The sequence below is a fragment of the Rhamphochromis sp. 'chilingali' genome (genome assembly GCF_963969265.1).
Source record: "Rhamphochromis sp. 'chilingali' genome assembly, chromosome: 2".
Classification (NCBI taxonomy): domain Eukaryota; kingdom Metazoa; phylum Chordata; class Actinopteri; order Cichliformes; family Cichlidae; genus Rhamphochromis; species Rhamphochromis sp. 'chilingali'.
The window spans coordinates 19,648,453-19,669,079 of record NC_137930.1 but is presented as its reverse complement, the minus strand read 5'-3'; the positions used below and the strand labels follow the sequence as shown (position 1 = coordinate 19,669,079).

At 39.2% G+C, this 20,627-nt stretch overlaps 1 protein-coding gene across 3 annotated transcripts in view; it reads left to right on the top strand.

The window, feature by feature from the left end:
- ptpn13 (protein tyrosine phosphatase non-receptor type 13) overlaps positions 1 to 20,627 on the top strand; it is a 52,293-nt gene that overhangs the window by 7,260 nt on the left and 24,406 nt on the right. For all 3 annotated transcript variants that reach the window (XM_080874129.1, XM_080874128.1, XM_080874127.1), the window contains exons 2-7: positions 2,759 to 2,878; positions 7,134 to 7,300; positions 9,051 to 9,116; positions 11,320 to 11,505; positions 11,768 to 11,855; positions 13,843 to 14,475. In XM_080874129.1, the coding sequence (XP_080730255.1) occupies positions 2,764 to 2,878; positions 7,134 to 7,300; positions 9,051 to 9,116; positions 11,320 to 11,505; positions 11,768 to 11,855; positions 13,843 to 14,475 (1,255 nt within the window). In that variant the 5' untranslated portion in view covers positions 2,759 to 2,763. The remainder of the gene's footprint in view (positions 1 to 2,758; positions 2,879 to 7,133; positions 7,301 to 9,050; positions 9,117 to 11,319; positions 11,506 to 11,767; positions 11,856 to 13,842; positions 14,476 to 20,627) is intronic.

Sequence of the window (20,627 nt, the reverse complement as noted above, 5' to 3'; positions counted from 1 at the left end):
GGCAGAAATATGGAGTAACAAAAACTTATGGCGGATGCTCTTGTAAAACAGATGACTGATTCCTTTTATGATGCAGGAAAAATAAAATGCAACATTAAATACATTTAATTGTCCCACCTAAGTTAATACTGGTTCACAACAAGCCCCTGTTGTACAGCTTAGAACAAAGGTTAGAATCACATTACAGTACATAAAACCAAAACAGTCCAAAAACAGTAAACAGCTGCACAGTGGAGACAGTAAAAAACATAAATAATAATAAGTGGTTAAAATGTGATCTTCCAGCAAATATTTTTTTATTTTCCTATTTAAAATAGTCTTTGTAGGTGATTTTTATATGACAGGGAATCTAGTGAAGTTTTAGTGCATGAATAAAAATGATTTCTGACTTTTAGTAGTATTTGTAATCAAATACAAACAGATTTTTTTTTTTTTTTTTTTTTTTACACACACAGAGAAGCCAGGCCAGTGCACTTAGTAGTTGGTGTTTTGAGTAGTGTATACACAAAGTACTTTTCATGGTTTAGTTGTGTTAGCAAGTATTAGCTGGCTCATTATAAAAAGCCAGAGGAACTGCTAAAATGCACATTCCCCCTCTGCATACCGTGCAGAAAAACATCTTAAGGCACACACTTGTTGACACAAAGGAAAAGGAATAAAGGAATAAAACATACACACAGGGACCATAGACCGTCCAGTTGACTGTGAAAGACTTCCTAAAGTAGATTGGTGGCAAACTAAGATGCTCATTTGCAACATTTAGGATTTTTGTTTTGTTAGAAGTTTAGAAAGTGTCCTTGTTTTGTAACCTTTGGTTCTTGCATAACATCAGCTCTCAGAGTAGCATGAGTGAAATGTCTCACTATGGGACTTGCCTTTAAGGTAGATTATTTAGTTACTCATGTATTTAGTCACTGAGTTTTGATAACGTTGAATTTGAGAGCACCAAATCCATTTTAGATGAATTAGATTGAACTATATGTGTCATCTTGTGGATTTGTGCAGGCTCCTTCTTTATTATCCTGTCTTACCTGTTGTGTTGACTTCCTGTGTGGGTTTAACCTAAAAATACTTAGCATTTTTTGTGAAATGACTTCTGTGCCTCTGAAAGCATTTTGAGAGTATTTTGTCAGGCGCTATTGTAGGTGTTTGTGGTTTAATAAAGCAAGTATTGAAATCCCAGCCAATTAAAAGTTTACATTTAAAAAAAATGCATTTTTTTGTGTGTATGGCCCTAGAATTAATTGAAAGTGATTTCCATGCAGGAGGGGAGTTGATTTTAAGTGCTGTCACCAGACAGAAACATATCTGTATAATTTTAAGTCTGATTTAGTCAAATACTTGGCCTAAAACAAAACTCAGCGCAATCATGCATTTGTCATGAAGTAGTCATGCTCCAGGAATGTGTTAAATGGAGATATTAAAATATTCTTGTTGCATTGCAAAGCTTGACAATTGAATTAATGTCTGCACTCATGAGCCTGATTGGGTTTTTTTTTTTTTCTAATCAAGAAATCTCTGTTTGCTGAGTATTCACTCACCCATTCTGAATTCTGCTGTTTAATCACTTCCATAGTCACAGGTGTATAAAATCAAGCACTTGAAGACGTAAAATCATAGTGCACAAAGGTCACCAACTTTCTGCAGTGTCAATAACTACAGACCTCCAAACTTCATGTGGCATTGAGATTAGCTCAAGGACAGTCCGTAGAGAGCTTCATGGGGTGGGTTTCCATGGCTGTGCAGCTAAATCCAAGCCTTACATCACCTAGCGAAATGCAAATTATTGCATGGTGTTGTGTAAAACAGGCCACCACTGGACCCTATGGCAGTGGAGACGTGTTCTCTGGAGCGACAATTTACACCTCTCCACTAGACTAGATGAGTATGGGTTTGGCGGTTGCCAGGAAAACGGTAATTGTCTGATTGCATTGTGCCAAGTAAAGTTTGGGCGGGAATTGTGGTGTAGTATTGTGTTTTACAGGAGCTGGGCTTGACCCTTTACTTCCAGTGAAAGGAACTCTTAATATTCAGCATACCAAAACATTTTGGAGTATTTTATGGGAACATGTTCGGAATGGCCCTGTCCTGTTCCAACATAACTGCGCACCAGGACACAACACAACGCCCATATAGACATGGATGAGCGAGTTTGGTGTGGAAGAACTTGACTGGCCTCCACAGAGTCCTGACCTCTACACCTTTGGGATGAATTAGAGCGGAGACTGCAAGCTAGGCATTCTCGTCCAACATCAGTGGATGGGTAATCAGTAAATTTGATGGAATGGACTGAATTAAAGGTCTGCTATATTTTATACTTCACCATCTGAAAGACTACTAGGAGTAACTCTTGAAGCTCTTTTCTGACCTGAGCAAATCATGTCGTATTTCAGGCCTACTTATAGTGTGCATTAGAAGTTAGTGAGGATGATCTCTGTTTATGCAACTACCCTTGGAAAAACGCAGAAACTATTGTAATTGGTGTTAAAAACATGTTTATTGATATTTACTGAGGTGTCAAAACAATTAAATTAAAGGGTACGGGCAGGCTTCAATGTTGTCTTTATGGGGGAAGTTTGCAGAAAACAATATTTAAAGTTTTTGCAGTCGTTTCAAAAAATAAATAAAACTTGGATGGAAGCATTAAAATTTCAAGACAGCAATCTTAATTCTGGCATAAATACGTATTTCTTTAGATTTCAGAAGGTCTTTTTGTGTAAATTAAATTTTTAATGTTCGTCTTGCTGTATTTCTGCAGGGAACATGCATGTGTCTCTGGCAGAAGCCTTGGAGGTTCGAGGAGGTCCTCTCCAGGAAGAGGAGGTCTGGGCAGTGCTGAGTCAGAGTGCAGAGAGCCTCCAAGAACTTTTTCACAAAGGTAGGTGAACATGGAATCAAAGGTAGAGGACTTATTCTGTCATCATCATGCATTACTATGCAATCATATCAGTTTGTAACTTAAGAAAATTTTAAACAACATATGAGTCAGAGGAAGTGAGTCAGCAGACATTGCAGTCCCTGGGTGTTAAGACAAAATTTCATTGCACCTGATTACATAGTCAAAGTCAAAGTCAACTTTATTTGTCGATTCTGCCACATGTACAGGACATACAGAGAATAGAAATTGCGTTACTCTCAATCCCTAGATAAATAGCAAATGAACATTTGAATATATTTAAATATAAAAGTGATTAAAAATGCAAGTAAAATAATTAAAAAGTAAAAATTTAAATAAATACAATTTTACATATAACAAGAAAGCTATACAATATACAATATAATGGGTAAGTGACATTGAGTGTAAACCAGGCAGAGTAGTGCAAATAGGCAAATAGTGCAAATGGAGATTTAGTAATGTACGGTAAGAGAAAGTGTAACAACAAAGTCTTATGAGGTAATGGCAGTCCAATGCTCCACAAAGTGACTGGTAACTGGTGCAGGCCAGTGAGTGAGTCAGAGAGTGTGTGTGTTTGTGTGTGTGTGACAGAGTTCAGTGAGACCGTGGAGGAGAGAGGGGAGAGGGGGCAGAATCGGGAGGGAGTTAAGCTTCCTGACAGCCTGATGGATGAAGCTGTCCTTCAGCCTGCTGGTCCTGGCCTGGAGACTCCGCAGTCTCCTCCCCGACGGCAGCAGCTTGAAGAAGCTTTGCATTGGGTGCGTGGGATCAGCCGCTATGCAAAGGGCTTTTTTAGTGAGACGGGTGCTGTAAATGTCCTGGAGGGAGGGGAGAGAGACACCAATGATCCTCTCTGCAGCTCTCACTATGCGTTGGAGGGTTCTATGACAGGACGCATTGCAGGCTCCAAACCACACAGTGATGCAGCTCGACAGGATGCTCTCGATGGTGCCTCTAGGGCAGGACTGTGTCAAATAAACTGTCAACCACTGACTTTGTGCATTTCTACAGTCTGCATGAACCAGCTTGAGTTCAACTTCTAGTTTTTCTGATTGGTTTCATTTCCAGACAGTACTGGTAATGCTGTAATAACCCTCTCTTATCAGCGTAGCCTGCAAATATTTAACATTAATTACAAGCAATCTATGCTCAAATACTCTTATACAGAAATGTATTGTCTTATGAGATAAAGCTCTGAAGATATTAAGGACAGGAATGAAAGACTGATATTTGGAATATTTTCGATAAAAGTAGTCTTGACATGGCATTGATGTACCAGTTATTTATGATATTCTCTTCTAATCAGAGACATTTTAGGAGAGACACAGAGTGAATCCTGGTTTAAAGTCTTTTCTTTCAGAAGTCCTGATGGAAGCATCTCTTCCCGTGGGAAGAACATTTGGGGCATGTCAACATACCTTTTAACCAGTTCTATCAAAGCTGACTTGTGACTCTATACATGTAGTTTCTGTCTCATGACCACTGAAATTGTGGTTAATTTATATAATAGTTCAAAAGGTGAACTAGCTAGGTGGCAAGACTTGTAGGAGAATAATGATATGAATGCACCATAATTTTTGTTTTGCTATTGTGTAGTTGTGTTGCTATGCTGAGTATATTTTTAGTTGGATAGTTTTAGACTGCATAGAGAAGCTACAATTTAACTAGCAAATGTTGAAGCCAGCTGTTATATAGTTAAAAGCTATGTAAGACAGTTTATGACAGAGTGGATTAATATTAGTAACCATTTAACTTTAATATTTGTGTTGGATGTTCTCTTAGATGAAGTTGGCCATTTATGACTAGAAACACTTTAAACAAAGAGAAAACAATAGGTTTTGGTTTGGTTTTTTTGGTGAAGTGTGTTGGATATGTGCTTTTTGCACCAGATTTGTCATTGTCTTTGTGGTTAAATGTAGGGTGAAGATTTTCCACCACTCTGAGTGTGCTAATGTGGTCAAACACCACTAGCACAGGTTTTTTTTTCTCTTGTGTAAACAGTAGTGGTTTGTATATTTATATAAGAATGATTTGTTTGAATACGTGCTGGGTGAGTGTTTCTAATTTGTTGTAGGAATTTCTCTTCACGGTCCCATTTATATATTAGAGGAGTGCCTCAGAGATTTGGTCTGATATAACATGATAGCATAACACAGTTGCTGTCGATTTCTCTGCTGCACATCTCTGATGTGAGTCTCTCGTTCCACCACCATGGATTGAGTTCTGGTGACTCAATCAACGGTGATAGATTGAGTCACCAGATCAGCCGTTCAGTAATACTAAAAATAGGCTGTGAGAACCAAATGATGCTCAGCTAATATGTAGGGGAGCATTTTTGTCTGACCTGTACTTCTCACTGGATATTTTCTCTTTCTTGAACCTTTCTCTGTGAAGCATAGAGATGGCTGTGTGGGGAAAATCCCAGTAGATCAGCAGTTTCTGACATCCTCAGACCATCCTGTGTGGCACCAACAACCATGTAACATTCAGAGTCACTCACCTTTCTTACATATTCTGATGATCTCCTATGGGTCTTGACCATATCTGCATGCGTAAATGCACCGAGTTACTGCCACGTGATTGGCTGATTACTACCCAAAATGTAACCAGTAATCTGCCATTTCCTTTTTTTTATATAGGGCTAGGTGGTAACAAAATATAAATTATTATTTATTTTATTTTAGTCAAAGTACTACCTCCGACTGCAAAGTTGTGAGCTCAGCTGAGTAAGCAGTGTTTGTAGTACAGCTAAAGTCATGTTGCAAAGTACCCAATGGCCAAGTTTTTCGGATAAGTAATTGCAGATTTACACAGACATATAATGCATATCAGAGAAAGTAGTTTATACTCCAGTTAATTTTCATTAATTTTCTTTTACTACTATGTAAAACACTTCACTTTGAGATTTTATTTGAGTAAGAGTGACTTGAGGACCTGGGGCCTCTTTGGGGGAAAAAGTTAAGTGGTCAGTGTTCTTATTAAGAACACAAATTCAGTTTTCTATTAAAGAAGAAATAAATGAATGAGAGCACATGCTATCAATTTCAGTTCCTAGAAACAAAATTGGATTCAGAAAAAATCAGGATGGACACTCAGATGGCCAAGAAAATTCCAGTCGCTGTATCTTCAAAAGCAGTTCTTCTTCATCTCTGGACTCATTGTAGGAATGGTTAAGGGGAAAAAAGCTTGCACATGTGTGTTCAAAATATCACCTACCATGAGTCTCATTTTGTAATGCTTGCTTGTCAAAAAAACATGCCAGCACTGATAAAAAGGCATTGTTTAGCTTAGAGGCATACGATTCTGATGAATTGGATAATTTGGTACCAGCTCTCAACTGGATAAGTTGCTTAGTTCTCATTCCTAGCTGAATGGGCTATAAATATAGCTGTTTAAAATTATTTCCTGTTCCTTAAGTTTAGTTAGCAGTTCAAAAGGCTAAAAACGTACATTTGAAGATGGTAGGTTATGTGATGTTGCATTGCATGGTGTTCTGTTGGCTTGACAAGCACTATCCTTCTAGCATGATTTCTGCATATATCTGCAATGTATTAAAATTTGTCATGAAATGCATGTGCTCAGGCTGAGTCAGTCTGGTCAGCAAAAGCTTCGCATGGGATAGACTTACTACTAAACCAGTTACTTTTGAGTAAGATCTTGGTCACATGAGTTTTTAAACAGGAAACTTGTATTTACTTAGTAAAAACCAGCTTTGCCTCAAATCAAATTCCTGTGTTCGTCTCCCTGCTCCTCTCAGAGTTAACTATCAGTCAAAGAAAATAATTTTGCAGCGCTGCTTAAACATTCCTTTGTGTATTTTTAAAACCTTCTCCCACCATCGCACTGGCTGTGGTTTTTTAGGAAAAGAGAATTACGCTGTGTGGCCATTCCTTTCTGCAACCATGCCCCAACTGTTATTTTCTTGCCGACTAAGAAAGCAACATGTGTTTTTGTTTACTTCAATAATCTTGAATTTCCATAAACGCCAAAGCCATAGCGAGAAACATCCACTGTGGTTGGATATGTGTAGTCACTGGATCCAGGCTGTAAATGCTTAGACAAAATTTGATGCTAGTATGAAGCTTAAAAACACAGATCTTGACTTTAACGCTGTCCTTGTGTGAATATGTGGGAATGGCTAAGAATTTATGTGAAGAAACTATGATTTATTTTTATTTTTTTCTGCTGTTCAACCGTGATGGCAAACTAATCATTGAAATGTTATTTCCATTTCCAGACCCTTCAGCCATGGGCTTCATTATATCTCCCTGGTCCCTCCTGCTCATGCCATCTGGCAACATCTCATTCACAGACGAGTATGTCACCCAGCAGGACTTAAGGGCCTTCACAGCACCAGAGGTCCTGAAGGGGAACTCCTTGACTTCTGTTTCTGACATAGAAAAGGTATAAACCATGATAATACACCACGTGGCGACAGCATCTGCCAAATTGTTTAGTCTACGTGTGTCTGTGCTCTAATCTTTTGTTGTTGCCCATATTTTTAAGTGAAATCTTGTGTTTAAACTAAACATTCATTTCGAACCATCACTTGGTGTCATCTAACCAGTCAGTGACTGTTGAGTACCCCTTGTTCTAAACATAGCCATGTTTACATTCGCTCTTTCTTACCAAGTCATGTCGGTTGTATCCTAACTAATGACATAGGTGCATTTTCTCCCTTAAATGGAGATTTTTTTTTTTTTTTTTGTCAGACATGCTTAACTTTTCTGCCTTTTGGTGGTTTGTTGGCACAAAACCATTAGTTTAATAGCCTGACAGTGGCTAGAGAAATATGTGTCAACACCTGTGTGCTCATCGGGGGGTTTCCTGCACAAAGGAATTTTTAAATTATCTTTCCCAAAGATGTTTTAGCAGAATCCAAAAGAAAATCACCATGATTGTAAGAAAAATGTTTATAACTTGCTTTGTTTATCGGTTTCACGTACTCAAGCATGATGAATAATTGTTCATTAAATGGTTAGAAATGCTGTGAAAAGGTCACATTACTGTGAAAGGTTTACATATACTTTGCGTCTTTACTGGCAGACAGATCTTCCTTACGTGCATAGCTGTGTGTCGTGCTTTCTTTTTCTGTTTCTTTAAGATCCTGCTTACGTCATTTTGCTGATGCTAGTCATTGTTTTCCTTAGCATCCAAAGTTTCAAAAGACACGCAAATGACATGCTCAATGGAAAACGAACAAATAAGGCGGAGCTATTTTTGTTCTGTCTGTATTGTCGATCACGGTTTTTTGTCTTTGTTTTTTTTAGATGTCTTGCGTTTTTAAAGTTTTGTACATTTTCTGTATTTAGTACATTTAGTCTGTTTTGCAACGTTTCGTGTTAAATGTTGGGTATAGATGATACTATTAGTCAGTGTGTATGGTTAGAGCATTTCTTCACTGAAAAAGCAGAGACAGCATGTAGATGATTCAGATTTGAAGTTGTGAGCGATCACAGCACACCCACACCCCCTCATTTTAACTCTGCCTCTCTGGTGAAGAGCAAAAACCTTGCATGACTGGATTCCCGTCTCTGGCACAGACCCACAGACCTCAACATGGTTTTTTGCTGAGTCAGTTTTCCAACCCTGGGCCTGTCTCCCCAGCTCAGTTATTTCAGTGTAGAGAATATGATCTGTTTCCTTCATAATCATACTGGGGATAAACATACGTCATGTGCAAGTTTTCCTCTTGCTTTTTTGACATATAGAGGTCATATTGTCACTTTTAATCGACGTCTAAGGTTACACGTTTTCTGAAAGTGTTAGTGTTTCTTTAAATTTGTACTCTGTGATGTGTTCCTAAAAGACCTTGAAGGCAACGTTGCATTCTTTGGCAGGCGCTGAATTATTCTTTCCTCTACCAAGCCCAACATTCAGGGGAAGTAATTTCTCTTCCACGCAACGAGCGGAGAGGAGTAAGGAGGGGAAAATGGAAAAATGTTTCTGGATTTAGGTTGAGAGCCCCTGTCCTTTTTTTCCCTCCCCCGCCTCCCCTAAAAACTCTTAGCAGTTGTTGAGCCTTAGTCCATTTATCTTTCACTTGCTTTCAGGTTTTGTGCCTCATCTTTATACATATATTGTTATTATTATTTACTGTTGCATGCATTTTGTCTTGAGTGAATGAAATATAATGTGGTGTTATTTTTCACAGATGCACATGTACTCTCTGGGGATGACCTTATTCTGGGGGGCGGACTATGAGATCCCCCATAGTCAGGTAAATCTTTAACACAGATGCTTCCTTCCAAATGTGCAGAGCAAGGGTGTCAAACATATGGCCTGGGGGTCCAGAATGGCCCACCAAAGGCTCCAATCCGGCCACCTGGACAGCTTTGGATGTGGAATTCTGTGTACACTTTAACAAAGTCTTATAAACTAAAAGTATATATATATTTATATTCAGTGAAGTGAATATACATTAAAAAAAAATCTTAGAGTTTAGATAGCAGCACATTTTAAAGTGTAGAAGTGATACATTGTTGCCTGTGTGAGACTGAACTAAAGATATGACATCAGGTGTTTAAATGGCACACTTGGCAAATACAGCAAGTGTTGAACGGGTTTTACTGGAAGAGACACACCTGTGTTTGTCAAGGTTTAATAGTATCTATCATGTTGAACATTGTGGAATTACTTAAAATTCAGCTGTCAAACCTGCACAGGCATGCTGCCGAAATGGTGGAGAACAGTGGAGTAGGAGAAAGTAGCGCATGTCCCTCTATTGTTGTACCAAATACTTCCACAGATACCTGTACCAATGAGGTTTCAGGCATATCTGGCTTTTTCCAAACTATGATCTTCACATCTAGATAAGAAATGGAAGAAAAGGTAAAGGCACTCTGGAATTTACAGAGATGGTTTGAAGACATGCTCATATCTCGACCAGAGTCAGTCAGGTATAAAAGATAATCTGCACAGCGTGCTCACTATTGTGAGAAAATACCACCCACAGTTTAGAGGCATCTCACACTCAAGTTTGCCATCAGCTCGGCTTCACTGAAAGGCTGAGGCTCCATCCACTCTCATCCATCCACATCTCATCAGCCTTTCCTGTCACCCTTAAAAGTGCTGCTGCGCGCACTTAAAACACATAACGCTATGTCATTCTACTCAACTCTCCAGTAGAATAGGTAAAGAAATACTTTGTTCATCCCGTATTTTGAAAAATCCCATGATATATGGAGGAAAAAACAAAATCAAAGCATTTTGTCTGTGGAATGGGTGGATTGCAACATTCGCTCTGTTGAAAAACTCCCCTTTATTTCTAAGATAAGGTAAATGTTGGAAATCAGTTGCTAGCTCACTGCCCACAGCCAAATGCTACAGTACCAAAAAATATGAAAAAATAAAAGATGATCGAGTGCATAAAAAATATTTTGTACTGGTGATGGGCACTAAGAAAAGCTTCCAACATGCCAACAGTCTTATCAGTACCTGTTATCGCTGCTGGTATGTTTTTCTGACAGTCATGTATTGCAAAACAAGGCAAAAATCACAATAGTACTGCTTTGGCATACCAGAGTCGTCTTATTTTTCTTTTTCTTAAACTACCCAGAAAATCGATAAAGAATCAGGGATACAAGCACAGTCAGTACTGGAGTTGATATCATTAAAATCTTATCAATTACCCAATTCTTTATCTAAAGTAGGAAAATTTTTCATCCAAGTGACCTAAAACTCAACACAGTACTTCTGTGATACCCCGGCAATACACCTGCATGATGTAAAATGATCCGACTTGTTGAAAAACATGAAGAATGAACAGAAATGCATGTAAAGAAGGCACTTTTGGATAACAGAAACTATTTTCATAATGTAATACCTGTTGGAGGTAGTATACGTGTTTTTACTTCTACAAACCACTGAATTGGGGACCATCACATCTCTCAGAAATCTGTTTTTAGGGTCTTTTTGTTTTAAGCTTCCATCATGGACTGGGTACTTTCTTATCATAAGACAAAGGTTTTAAGATATGTGCAGATGAAAGTGTACCTTGTTTGATTAAACACAGGAATCCACCACCAAAATTTCCCATTTTTAAAAACAGAGAAAATGAAGAAGCTGAAAACAGGATTAACAGAAACTAAAGAATGAAAACATTAGGTGGTGTCCTAGCCTTGCTTCAGTTCCTGTTTGTGAATGTGCATCTACTGTTGATCAAAACAACTGCTTGTAATGTATCTGCTGAGCCCTCCCAACTGCTAAAGTGTTCGGTCCAAAAGCAGCCAAACTTTTCTCCGTTTAACAGAGAGATGAATTCTGATATTATTTAATAAAGTTTAATTTGATGTCATGTAGTGACTGTGACGCTAATTAAAATCTAGACCAACCTTTTGCCAGGATGCTTGAGAACAAGACGCTCTTTTCACTGTTTGTATCTTAACTGTGTTATTTCCCCCCACACCCCCACCCCTATGCAGCCTATGGAGCTGGGAGAACACATAAACAGTTTACTCCTCAACATGTGTGATGACATTACATTGAGTCGAATATCACTGCGCACAGTCCTGGACATCTCCAGCAAACACATCCGAAACTCCAGCTGTGACCCTCCTTTCAGTTATATCAGAAGACTCGTCAGGACAGTGCTGGGCAGCCTTTCTCAGGTATAACATGTGATGATGTATATATAATGAAATTCCAGCATTCCTGTCTAAGAGTCCATATTTGCGAAACTGTCAGGAAGCCTTTATAGGAAGAATGCTTCTTAGCTAAGTGTATGTTAAAGACCTATAACAAGCTCTTCCAAAAGCACGCTAGGTTTGAATTATACAACAGGTGATGTGGTCATGCTGATAGAACATGTTTCAGGACGTCTTCCTTCTTTCACCCTCACTCTTTGTTTTTCATTTTCTGTCTTTTTCACAGCTGGACGGTTTGCTGACTGACAGAGAATCTCTTCCGGAGCGGAGCAAAGAGATTCGGGAGAGGCTGAGGGGCAAAGGGTTGCCCTCAGGTAAGATGAGCTGCACCTAAGTGACACACAGTAACGTTGCAGTGGTGTGCTCAAAATCATTAATTTCCACACTGAGTCGTATCTATTGGCTGCAGGCGGATAAAAGGCTGCCAACGCGATAAGGTTTTTATTTATTTTTAGTGTCGAACTCAGCAAATATTAGTCCGTTGCACTTAAATGTTTTGTTTACCTACATTCTGTGTAATCTTCATATGAGGGTCACAAGTTCAGCCTCTCTCTAAAACAAATCACCAGATCTTAGATAAGCAGGCTTTGTTTAGAACGTTTGGGAACACTTTGAAATTCAATTTGTCAAGCGAGTCCAGAGATGACCCAAAACATGTGTCCACTGATAGATACAGAGAATAACATTGTGACATGGAAGATTAAATAACAATCTGGTATATGTTGGATGAATAGTGAATTGCCATTGTGTTGAAGATTATATTGACAGTAGCCAAGTCTTCATCTCTGAAACAGCCAACTATGCAGGGTGCTTGTTGTTGTCGGTATAAAGTTATTCATGGAAAGAAAAACAATCAAATTGCGAAAGGGTGTTAGGGGTTCTCACAACTTACTGAGCTCCTTCTGTGGTGCCAGAAACCACGGGACACCTTCAGAGGTCCATAAGTCGGTTAAAATGTTTGGCAAAACACGAAAGAACGGCAGCTCATGGGGTCATCGTAATATGCTGGCCTGGTGGTTTTACTCACCCCTAATCTTTAAGCTGTGAGGGCTTAACAGTTTATGCTGGTTGCCCACATGTTTATTAAAAATATATTTTAATGAAGAAAGTATCAAATGTAAATTGCTCACCTTGTTTTCTAACCATTTATCAGTGACATACTCAGTCTGCAGTCTGTGGGAAAGAAGTGAAAGTAGTCAGAGAGAGGAACACCAAGTTACAACCTCGAGTCTGATTTAATTCAGGAAAATATGAACAAATCTTCCCAGTGGTTTCTGAGAGAACTCGGGCATTTTTCCAGGCCATGAAGAGGAGAGCAGAGCACAAACATGGCTTCCATCTCCATTATGTAAGCACGGCATGGCATTGATTACAGATGCATATTTTGGAGTCATCAGTGTAGCTGCTGGTCTCCTGTTTGTATCAGTGCTTTGTTTCCCTGGTTGATCCCCAGCCAGCCCTAGGGAAAGTACATGCAAAGAGTATTACTCAGTTCTTAAGCATCTTTCCTCTGAAAGGACCAGCTCTCTCTCTCTGTGTCACCCTTAACCCAGTGGCTCCAAGTTCTTATTGCTGCTTAGGGAATTTAGATATTGTCTTTGTTCCTTTTACACATGCTGTGCATGTCATCATTGTGATCGACTGGCAGCGTGTCTGGGAGTGTAACTCACCTCTTTGACAAATCAAAGACATGCAGCATAAATTTTTTTTTATTCCAGTTTTACTCAGTCAAGTTTTTTCAAGTTTCCTCCTGAGTTCCTGGAAGACTGGAATCTGGCTATCTTTAATGCATTTCCAAACATATGCTTTCTAGATTAAAACCAACCCACATGCAGGATTTTTATTTTTTTACAGGCCTCAACATCTGCCCGTTTACCCTCTTGTTTCTGTATTTCTTCCCTTTGTTTTGTTCCTGCATACTTCACTGGTTTATTTCTCACTAAAAAATAGACTTTACTAGTATTGTTTATATGCCTGGAAAGGCAAACTTAAAATTTATGGATGGTGAAAGCAAAAGTTCTTATTCGGGGAAAGGCAGTGCTAGATTGTAAGATGCTTGTGGCAGAAATTGTTAGTTATTGGGCCACAATTTGGTTTCCTTTTAAAACAATGGAAAAATAGTTTCTCAACAAACTGAGGAACTGTAGTAATATTAGCTTTTTATTCCTTGGGCTGCTGTTGTTTGTTTTACATGCAAAAGTGTAACAGTCATATACTATTGGACACAAAGCAGCTATTTTAACACTTGTCAGCCTCTGTATCTGCTTGGTGTTTAAAATTTTGGTTCTCCCCTGCTCTTAGGGAGGAGTGCTGCCCCTCGGGTTCTGGAGCGCTACAGAGCGAAGACTCAGGAACAAACCTCTCTAAACCGAGGCCTTAGTCGTTCCATGGGCTCACTGCCAATCCAGGATCTTTTGAAGGGGGATGACGGGGCAGCTTTACAGTATTCCCTGTCTGATTATCACACCAATTCTGACTTACCCAGTGAACTCTACCCAAAGCCCCCCTCGCTCCATTCCCAGCGTTCTTATCCCTATCTGCACCCCTTTCACCCCCAGCAAAAAGGCCGGCCTGTGGAACTGGACCGTAGATCTCTGCCTTTCTCCAGTGGGGAACTGAAGCTAAGTCAGCCCAGGAAGACCTGGGCTTCCTCTGTGGACTTGGCTTGCATTGACCCAGAGGCTCTTCGCTTTGGGGCTTTGGAGGATGCAAGAAGAGGCAGTAGTGCCTTAAGTACACACTCCAGTGGCAGGCGCAAATCACCTTTGCAAGCTTTAAGAGAAAGGGATTCTCAATACCTTGAGTTTGGTGGGCTGAACAGTCGGAAGCCTCATCACCACTCAGCCTTGTCTGTAGGCTCGGGCATCACCGGTGCCTATGACAAGATCAAGGAAAAACAGAGGAAACTTCAGGCGCTAAGACAAGCAGTGGATGGTGAGTATGCTGAAGCTAGGGGTTTAATTTAATAGAGAATTTGTACAAATGAATGTTTTCAGGGTTAAGTTTGTGTTGTTGTGTGTTTGTTAAATTCCTTGACAAATTTTCAAAACAAAATACGAACCAGAATCATGTAATTCAAAGTGGTATCACGTTGTGGTTGTGACGCCTACTGTGGACAACGTGTTGTGAATGATTTTCACTTTTAGGAAAAAAAACCATCATGGCAGTTTTGGCCTTTTCTTGGAAGCTGGCGCTGATTTAATATAAACAGAATGACTAACAAGCTGTTGTTTTCATTCCATGGGATGTTTTTTCAATGTAAGTCTTTCCTTATTTCAACACATCACAAACAACAAGCACCTGGTTGCTTTTGGTCATGTGTGCTTAGGAGTCCTTTGTCAGAGCATACAACATGTGGCCTATAGTGTGTAAAAATGTAAGATTGCTGTTATGTGTGTGGTTGGCCACAACAAATTTCTTGGGTTTAGTCTGCAACTGTGGCAAGGAAGGAAGTCTTAAGTAAAACAGACCAGTTCAGGGTCACTTGATGTAAGTTAAGTGTCAGACTCTGTAGTGCATGGATTTATCAGGCACAGCATGGAGTCATCAGCTGACCTGATCTGAAAGACAAAAATAAAGTGAAAGCAACGGGATCAAGTGAGCAACCAAGACAGTTGGACTAGTTACAAGTTGCGTATCCATCTGTAGTAACTACCACCTAAGTGTTGTGAAGTATGGGGAACCGGGTGCTGGCTTGGTGGTGGCTGGGCAGCAAGGTTTAGACAGAATGACTCATTGCTACAGTGACCAGTAATTATAGGTTGGCTTAATTCTAGCCTGCTGCTGACTGTCAGAGATGTTATATACAAAATCCCTTTAAAAAAAAAAAAAAATTATCATGGCTATAAACATGCATATAAAGGATAGATGCGAACTAGTTACATACTTTCAGTGTGTACAGACTGAAAGGAAAATAGTCTTAAAATAATAGCACAATGCTTAAATCAAGGACATCAAGCAGAACTGTTTAACACGTCAGTCATCTGTTATAAGAGCTTTAAGTTTCCTGTTGGAGATTATGAAATTCTTAGTAAAGTAAGTTTATGCAGTGAGTCACATGTCTCTTGGCCAGCTGAGAGCCGTTTAAGGCGCATGAGGCTTGAATGATTTCATACAATAAACCACTGTCTTCTACCTCTTGCTCTCTTGCTGTTCTTGCAACATCCCCACTCTGTGCTCCGTCCAGCCTTCAGCCTCCCTGCTTTTCTCGCAGCTATTTTTGATGCTGACTGAACCACCAACCAAGCATTCTTTTCCTCGACTGTGGCTTTTCATCCCCCAGCAAGTACCTTCTTGCCTTCTTTTCTTTCACTCCCCTTTGCTTTGTATCGATTGTAATTTAGAGGATTTAAGGGTTTGTTTGGTTTTTTTATTTTTTATTTCTTCATCTCATGAAAGTGCAAGACTTTGTCACTTCACACCTTATGGGTAGTAGAGCAGGGCGATATGGCCAAAAATATTTATCACGATATATATTTGAAAATTTGCGATAACGATATAACAGACGATATAATTGATGCGAGACAAAATACAACTCCAAAACATTACTAGCGCAAAAAGACAACCTTCCATTTATTTTCACTTAAACAAGAAGCTGGTTTTTATGTACATTAAAGCTTTATAAAAATGTAACAGTGCAAATGCAAATTCCTTGCTGAAAGTTTAACCAAAAGGCATTTCCAGTAGAAATGGGCTGACATATCCTGAGCATAACCATGTATAATATCCACTGAAGTTAAAAAGAGGTGCTTTGCAACATTAAACTGCAGTGTGCAGTACGTATTTTTTGGACCATAAGGTGCACGGGATTATATGGCACATTAAGCGAAACAAAGCAGTCAGATAAATCAAACTTTATTAAACTCATTCTTCTTCCTTCCTCCATTTCTGTACCATTGATTCATTAATGTTGAATTCTCTGGCAGCTGCTCTATTCCCATGTTGTTGCAGTATATTAATGACTAACCTCGTATTGTGGATGGATTATCTCAGTTGTTCTCCTGACTGAAGTTTGGTCCGTTTACAGCATCCTGCCATGCGATTGCATTTGTCTCTAACCATGAAGAACCTTCACGTTCACTTTTATAAGTGGAAAAGTGTTAGTGTTCGTCCTCCAGCTTCACTGTTTATGTTATGCTAACATAGCTGTGTCGCTAGCGATCACGTAGCACATCATTATATACCAGCTAGCCCAACTTCAGTAACCCTACAAACGTCACTGCTGTTTAGTTTCCTGTCTTCATTTATGTTGGAAGTGATAGCAGAGCTGTACGTTTGATTTTTTTCAGAAATCTCTCAGTTAGAACATGCAATATCATGCTTAGGTAACTAGCGAAACTAGCGAGCTAACTTCCGCTAGCTTCCTGCTAACTTCTAACTCCGTTAAATGTAATAACTTTTGTTTTCATGGATGCCTGGAAGTTAAACTTTATAGTTACACCTGGTAAAGCAGCAATGCTGATCGTTTTATTAAAGATGAAAGAATTTAGACAGTTTTTAACTCTAAGTGATGCTGCAGTGTTGTTTGACCTGAAGTATACGGAGTTTAGGACCCAGATTACTCCCAGATTTAAGAGCATCTTAGTCCGACAAATATGACAATAACAACAGCCGCTTGCATGTTCTGCAAAAAAATGTGCTTTATTGTGTATCTGACGGACAAACACCAAACCAGTTCCACATCACGGAAGTTGCACCATTTTTACAAACCAATTCTGGTTCATCAGTTTCACTCAACAATCGGCCATGTGCGTATGAAAACAAAGGCACTGCGCATGCGCGTTTTACTCCCATTCTATCGCGATATTTCATTTTCCTATCGTTGCCTAACATTATACCGGTATTACCGTGAACGGTATAATATGGCCCAGCCCTAATGGGTAGCATGAGCAACACCTTCATATAACTGCTAAGATGACACAAAAACAAGGTCCAGATTTAAAGAGTCACTAAAAAAAGTCCAGCAGATATTTCCAATTTAAGATCCACAAACTGAAAGAAACTTAAACTAAAGCTTTGGGATGACTGCCACACGCTGCAGGCTTTAACACTGTGGTAAATATTTTTTTAAAAATGAGATTTTTAGCAAGGAATTGTGGGGAAAAATGGCATTACTGTTGTGTTTGTGATTGCTTGTGAATGTGCAACGAAGACTGAGTGGGTTGAACTATTCATTAATATTAAATGATGGATATTACAAAGCATCCTGGAGAGAAGCTTTGTTTACTGCCGTCAGAAGTGACTGAGGGTGTCTGCAAAGGGTGAGCCAACTGTTCTTTGGCTACACCATGAATGGGCCTAATTGAGTACAAACCATTTGGAGGGGGCCTTGTTGGATGTGTTTCTTGGCAGAGACCTCTTTTCCTTTTCTTTTTTTTTTCTCTCTCTCACTTCTTTCTGTTCTTTTCTGCAGGAAAGTGATGGCACAGCAGTGGTCAGTGGTCTCAGGTTTTACAGGGTTAAACAGCCCTTGACTGCCCTTCTGTGTGTGCGTGCATTTACAAGTCTTGTCTAAATGTATTGCAACGCTCACGTTTGTGTGCTTGTGTGCATGCCTTTGTGTGCATGGGCATGTCTGTACCTGGGCTCTTCTGTCTCAAACAACCCCCACACACCATTTTTGGTGTCAGTCTTAAATAAGTCAAAGCTTTCCTTGTCGAACTGGAGGCTGTAATAGGAGTCATGCGTAGCAGATGAGGGAATTCCTAACATTATTGGACTTTTCCGGCACTTGGCAGCAGATTATGTGGGTTTCTGCCGGGGTGGGTCCATGTTGGACAGCGGTACAGAACGCTGCTGCTCCAGAGGAAGGGGAGGTGTGTCTGTAAATCACAGCCTTTTGAAATTGTCTTAATTATTCTATTTGAGTCAGCAGGAGATGAGATTGCTGAGTGTTTGTTTTTTTTTGTGGAAAGCTGTTGACTGTTTGTTATTTCTAAACCATTTGAGCTACCTAACTTATTTCCTCTTCACATTATGAATAATGTCCAATGTCCAATTATTTAGTGCTCCGAGGGACTAAATAACCTCAGAGCACAGTCAGAGTAGGGTCTTTTTCTCAGTGTAAAATACTTAAAGACTGAAGGACTGTAGACACTTGTAGTACATGCAGAGGTGTCACCTACATAAAGTCAGATCATGGAGATAAACATGTATGTGAGGACAAATGAAAGATGAAGTGCAGCCTGGAGAAAGCTTGGTGGTGAATGCATGCTTTGATAATTCTTTCCTAGAATTGATGCTCTTTGCCTTAAAGTATGTAGAGACTGTTATGTAGAGGCTGCTTTTCCAGCAAGTTTGTGTGGAGTGCTCTCTCTCCTGCAAAGTATTTCCAGAAAACAAAACATACGAACAACAGAAGTACTCATCTTTTTTTCTGTCATTACAATCTTTAAGAAAAAGAAGGATTTTATTGCATTATTTATTTACCTTTACGGTTTCCTTTATATTTTCCTGTGAATGAAGCTGGTATAATTGGTGGCACTGAGAATGAGCTTTGCACTACATCTTTTTTGAACTCTGCATTTTTCTAACCCTTCTGTTCCCTTGCTTACTTATAAACATTTACATTATGAGGGAAATCTCACTCTCCACTCAGCTGTTATCATCTCTGTTACTTTTTGAAATTACCTAAAAGCACCGACTGACACACTGGTCCTAGGGATTATTTGTTTTTTGGGTTTTTTTGGGGTGATTTGTTTTTTCTTGTCTTTGTTACAACTAACTCATTTAGTGCTGTTTCCATGACCAAAAAGAGTGTGTGGCACATGAATCATCTTAAATCTGTATCCAGATTCAGGTTGCCACATTCATAAAAATATATTTATATTTTGCGTGGGTCAGCACAGTGTGGTAATCTCACAGCTGGGCTCAAACTTTTCTGCATGGGTTTTTCCAGGTGCTTCGGTTGCTTCCATAGTCCAAAGACAATCGGGTTAGATGAGGAGGAAACTCGTAAGTGTGGTTGTCGGGATTGACCAACGACCTGTCAAAATGGGTGCCCCGCCCTGGATGAAATTTATCTGGGATAGGCTCCAAGCTTTTTTCTGTTATTTTTAGCACCTCCAGGACCTCACCAGACTTAGGGAGTCAGGGTAGGGGTTGTTTTGTTGTTGTTTTTTTGTTGTTTTTTTTAACAGTGGGGTTACAATTCTTTTTTTATTTTTTTTTCCTTCCTTGACAAGGTTGATAAAACTGAAATAACCTCCAGTATCATTCTGACTTATAGCAAAACATCGTAGTTGAAATAGTAGAAGTAGATTCCTTTAAAATCAAATGCTTTATTGCTTTTTATCATGTTTCCTCCTTTCTGTGAAGCTCAGTAAAGTGTTGTTAAGTAATCCATATTGATAAATATGGTTTTTTTTTTATTAGCTGTTGTAAGCTCCTCTTCTTTGAAAAAGCTTTTTCATGATGATAATTTTTCTCTGCATTGTATTCTTCACCTCAGTGTTTCTAAAACTCACCTAAGTATAAAGGCAGGTGACTGCACGTATGTATGTCTCAGTGAGGGCTTTGAAGCAGAAATGCAAGTCATTGTGACTGCATGGGTAACTTACTGTAAATTACACAAGACTGCTCCTCTGTGCACCTTTTTGTGTTAAAGGAAATGAGTCACCGTCCACTGGAAGATGGAAAACTATTTTGGGTGATAGTCCAACCAGTCCTCCTTCCTCTAAGTAACATTATAGTGGCTGTCGGGCCACAATGCTTTTTTGCTTAACATGTTTACGAAAGACAGAGATCAGTACAAGTTGAACTCTGTTGTTTTGTGAAACTGTAAAATAAAATGCCTTAGCAGTGACTTGGGAATCCCATTCATTCAAGCTATGTAGTTGGTACTGAGGAGCAGGATTTTCAAGTTCTGTGTACAATGCAAAGAGCACATGATACATTAGGGTAGGTTTCAGATTGAATCATATTGTTTGTTTGTTTTTTCTCAGTTACCACAGATTTTTAGGTTATTATTAAGTTAATTGGGCTTTGCTTTGAGAAACATTTAAGTGTGGGGAACTGGTCTGTACTTGCTGTGGTGCTGTGGTTCACCCAGTCTAGCAAGACAAAAGTTTACGCCTTAAATTAAAAAA